Consider the following 5,164-nt stretch of genomic DNA (forward strand, 5'->3'; position numbering starts at 1 on the left):
ACCCCATTATCAAGACCAGCCTGTTGTATTCACTCCTAAATCGCTGTCTGTGCTGTGATATCCTCCCCTTTTTTCCAAAGAAATGCCAGCTAACGCCAAAGAAGAGAGGTCCCCTGTAACCAAAGTTGTGCCTCACCTTACAGTTTCACCTAATGGAGTGGCCATATCCAAGTTCCATAGACACTACAGTCACACGTCACCAACCCTGCTTCCATATGAGCATGCTGCAGAGCATGGCAACAGCCACCTGGAGGTGCTACTGAGCCCTATAGCCCAGCAAGGAGACTCAGTCCTTCTAAAGATGGGCGCTGAGGAAGGACACTTGGAGGAGATTGGGGAAGGCTTTACCGGCCCCCAACATGATGACAAGTTGCTTAGTAACCGTGACATGATGAACACACCTTTGTTGCCCGTGGCTAACAAAGTATCACCAGTCAGTGTAGATAGCCAAGGGCTCGGAATGACATTTACAGAGTCGCCGTGGGAAACTATGGAATGGTTAGACCTAACCCCACCCAGCTCAGCTACAGCATTTAATAACAACATGCCTCCTCCCGGGCCCAGCATCTTTAACACAGAATTCCTTGATGTGACAGATATCAACTTGAACTCTACAATGGATCTGCACTTAGAGCATTGGTGAAAAGCAAGATGAGCAGAAAATACCCGCAAATGTTATCACTATGCACTTCAACAACATATTTCAAAACCCAAAGCTTTTCCAAAATATCTCAAAAAGCACACAAGTAGCATTTTAAAATTAAAATTAGATGTCCGGATGTGGTCTCCATGGTAACTTGTGAAATGTCATATTTCTTCCTATAACTTGGCTGAAAAAGAGCATAGTGTTTTAATACTATTTTATCACAGTCCAAAACTTGAAAAGTGTTTTGACTATTGATTCTGGGAAAGAATGTTAATTACTGGAAACAGGAAGATCATACAAACCAAATTGGACTCAAACAGGGACATCCATACAACATGCAAAGGCATTTTCTGAAACCATTTGTAAATATTCCATTGTACTGATAAACAAGAAAGTCAATACTTTTCTATTTTGTCTGCACATTTGTGGTGTGGGAAAACACATGTAAATGCGTAAAACATGTTCACAAAGATCAAACTATTATATCACATGTACTCTGTTGTGCTATTGTAAATATTAATACACACTTTGCACCTCGAGTAGTAAACCTATAGTACTATGTGTCACACTTTGGCTTTTGCATATAGTTTTGAGAGCATTTCATTCTCGCCCTATTATCTCCATATTGTTGTTAATTTATTTAGAGAGCTGAAACTTTTGGTTCGTATTTAATGTATGAACTCATATAATGTAATACTCTTCACTTAATGTGAAAGGATATTCTTCAGATTCAGAAAGGAAATCAAAATCTCAACCTTTTATATTCAGAATCAATGGAGAACTTAACTGTATTTAGAATGATGAAGACTTTTAGGGTCTGAAATAAGGGTCAATAGTGAGACATTGCATAAAAATAATTTGCATATTTTCTTTTCTTTTTTACTTTTTAGTCACTTCTTTCCCCAATGTCTATTGGAATGCCATTCAAAAATGTCACGAGTATTGCTTTAATAACAGTCATGTCAGCTATTTTGAAAATTATTTTTGAAAGCTCTTTTATTGTTATTATGCTCGTAAGATCTTACTCTTCTGATGTATTTATTTCAACATTTTCTTTTCATTGGAATATTTATACATACATATGAGACATTTCTTTTAATTAAAAACAAAAGTTAGAGTAAACTTGCTTATGGTTAAAAGGCTTTAACAAATGATAATTTTTCCCACAGTATTGGGATCAATCAATTTAAAGGAATAGATCACCCAAAAATTTTAATTCTATCATCATTTACTCACCCTCCTTTTTATGCAAACCTGAAGAACTTTCTTTTTCTGCAGAATACAAAAGTAGATATTTTAAAGGATGTCACGATCACTGATTTCCATACAATAGCAGTTGATAGTGACTCACTTTAAAGTTTAAAGCACCCAAAAGTGTCATAAAAGTAGTCCATACTACTTGAGAGTGAATAATGACATCATACAAAAGTGATTGTATGCCTCCAGAAGACTTGAAATATGATGCATGAGTTTTATGGACTACTTTTATGACATTTCTGGGTGCTTTAAACTTAAAAGTTAAGTTTTAAAGTGAGTCATGTATCAACTGCTATTATAGAAATCCGTGAACGTAACATCCTTTAAAATATTTCCTTTTGTTACTTTTCATTTTTGGGTGAACTATTCCTTTAAAAATGAGTCTCCATCATTGATCTTTTACTGATTACATGCACTGATAATTACTTTTTTGTAATGCCAAAATAATACATTTTTGATACTGCCTCATTCTTTTTGAAACCCCTCGTGTGTGAAAAAAAGTTACACTATATTTATATAAAATGTCAAAGAATTTTAAACTGACAATCAAATTTGAATATCTCAACACCTGAAACAAAAGCAATACCTTACTAACAGGTGATGCCCAGTTTTACTAGCACTTGTGAAAAATGAAATCTAATATATAAATTACTCTGGCAAGTTTTGGACCAGATCACGGATTATCAAATTGTTGTTTTTTTTTTTTTTTGTATTAGCTCACCAAAAGCTCAAACTGTGAATATATATATTTCTTCTGTGCATGAAATAGCTATTATAATGTTTATTGTCTTCTTTTCTCATTTCTAATCACATTTCAATTCACTTTAATGCTTTTGACTTGTAGGGAATATCTTTATTCCCGGGGTGGGGCGTTTTTCCCCACACAGTAAGCATTAAAGGCATTTAAGACCAAAAAAAAAAAAAACTATTTTATGCTAAAGACACAGGATAAATCACTGTACTGTTTTCATAATTATTAAAGACTTCCAAAAAAAATTATATTTTTACACATGAAGCATCATTGCAGACTATCATACAACTGTAATTAAGAATAGTATAGTAATAGTAATCCTGTTATTTTTAAATCCAGGAAAAATATAAATAGACATTACCAAATGCTTTCATAAACTAGTTTTACTACAACCAGTTAAGATTTTAGATCTTATTAGTGCATAAAGTTTTATGTCAAGATGTACTATCAAGTTATGTAAAGTATTTCAGATTCTCAAAAAAAAAAAAAAAAAAAAAAAAAATTTCTAAATTTGATATTGGACAAAAAAGATAATTCTGCCTATGACATGAGCAGCCCACTTGAACTTACTCTCCCATTTTATATTTCCTTTATATTATGTTTTGTTTTTCAAGAATGTAAAATGTCATTCCACACTCATGTTTTCTCTGCGTTCATGTTTGCTGATCCTGATGGCAGAATACCATCAATGGTGCACAAATATTAAGTATTACACTTTCTCTCCCTTGGAAGTAAAGGTTATATGTCTTATTTCTTTTGATTTGTCTAAGCGAAAAATTTATACATATGTCAAAAAGCTTTTGTATTGCTTGGCCACTGAACAACTTTACAATATAAACTGTCCAAGTATTTGTCTACACCACTGTATTACTGTTACAAGAGTTCAATAAACAAACATACAACTTACAAAATTGACTCCAATGTTATCTACTGTATAATGGTGTGCAATAACACATCACCCAAGACAAAACTTGAACTAAAAAAACTCAAAAGTCAAAACCTTTACTAAAATTGAGTGGGTAAACAATGACAAAATTCTCATTTTTGGATGAACTATCCCTTTAACAGTTGCTCTAATTTCAGGCAGTGTACTTCATTACGGTTTACAAAACTACAAAATTAAAATACATTTAACATCCACTGAGTTTGCCAACAAATTATTACACCAGCAATTACAATATTTGTTACAGTTTTGTTTAGGGTTATGTATTCTTTTGCTCATTATTGAGTGTAGATACACTATATTGCCAAAAGTATTCGCTCATCTGCCTTTAGACGCATATGAACTTAAGTGAAATCCCATTCTTAATCCATAGGGTTTAATATGACGTCGGCCCACCCTTTGCAGCTATAACAGCTTCAACTTTTCTGGGAAGGCTTTCCACAAGGTTTAGAAGTGTGTTTATGGGAATTTTTGACCATTCTTCTAGAAGCGCATTTGTGAGGTCAGACACTGATGTTGGACGAGAAGGCCTGGCTCGCAGTCTTCGCTCTAATTCATCCCAAAGGTGCTCTATCGGGTTGAGGTCAGGACTCTGTGCAGGCCAGTCAAGTTCTTCCACACCAAACTCGTTCATCCATGTCTTTATGGACCTTGCTTTGTGCACTGGTGTGCAGTCATGTTGGAACAGAAAGGGGCCATCCCCAAACTGTTCCCACAAAGTTGGGAGCATGGAATTGTCCAAAATCTCTTGGTATGCTGAAGCATTCAGAGTTCCTTTCACTGGAACTAAGGGGCCAAGCCCAGCTCCTGAAAAACAACCCCACACCATAATCCCCCCTCCACCAAACTTCACAGTTGGCACAATGCAGTCAGACAAGTACCGTTCTCTTGGCAACCGCCAAACCCAGACTCGTCCATCAGATTGCCAGATGGAGAAGCGTGATTTATCACTCCAGAGAACGCGTCTGCACTGCTCTAGAGTCCAGTGGCGGCGTGCTTTACACCACTGCATCCGACGCTTTGCATTGTACTTGGTGATGTATGGCCACTCGGCCATGGAAACCCATTCCATGAAGCTCTCTACGCACTGTTCTTGAGCTAATCTGAAGGCCACATGAACTTTGGAGGTCTGTAGCGATTGACTCTGCAGAAAGTTGGCGACCTCTGCGCACTATGCGCCTCAGCAACCGCTGACCCCGCTCTGTCATTTTACGTGGCCTACCACTTCGTGGCTGAGTTGCTGTCATTCCCAATCGCTTCTACTTTGTTATAATACCACTGACAGTTGACTGTGGAATATTTAGTAGCGAGGAAATTTCACGACTGGACTTGTTGCACAGGTGGCATCCTATCACAGTACCACGCTGGAATTCACTGAGCTCCTGAGAGCGGCCCATTCTTTCACAAATGTTTGTAGAAGCAGTCTGCATGCCTAGGTGCTTCATTTTATACACCAGTGCATGGAAGTGATTGGAACACCTGAATTCAATTATTTGGATGGGTGAGCGAATACTTTTGGCAATATAGTGTATATAAATATAACACACACACACACACACACACAAGG

At 36.6% G+C, this 5,164-nt stretch overlaps 1 protein-coding gene across 11 annotated transcripts in view; it reads left to right on the forward strand.

Annotated features, from left to right (window-relative positions):
- The window catches only part of LOC127427498 (myocardin-like), a 212,819-nt gene extending 207,788 nt beyond the window's left edge, over window positions 1–5,031 (forward strand). For 8 of the 11 annotated variants that reach the window (XM_051675148.1, XM_051675155.1, XM_051675153.1 and 5 more), the window contains one exon: window positions 81–5,031. In XM_051675148.1, the coding sequence (XP_051531108.1) occupies window positions 81–643 (563 nt within the window). In that variant the 3' untranslated portion in view covers window positions 644–5,031. The remainder of the gene's footprint in view (window positions 1–80) is intronic. The other 3 variants (XM_051675152.1, XM_051675158.1, XM_051675159.1) reach the window with 1 other exon arrangement.
- The last annotated feature ends 133 nt before the right edge of the window (window positions 5,032–5,164 follow it).

This window comes from Myxocyprinus asiaticus, chromosome 36 (genome assembly GCF_019703515.2).
Source record: "Myxocyprinus asiaticus isolate MX2 ecotype Aquarium Trade chromosome 36, UBuf_Myxa_2, whole genome shotgun sequence".
NCBI lineage: Eukaryota > Metazoa > Chordata > Actinopteri > Cypriniformes > Catostomidae > Myxocyprinus > Myxocyprinus asiaticus.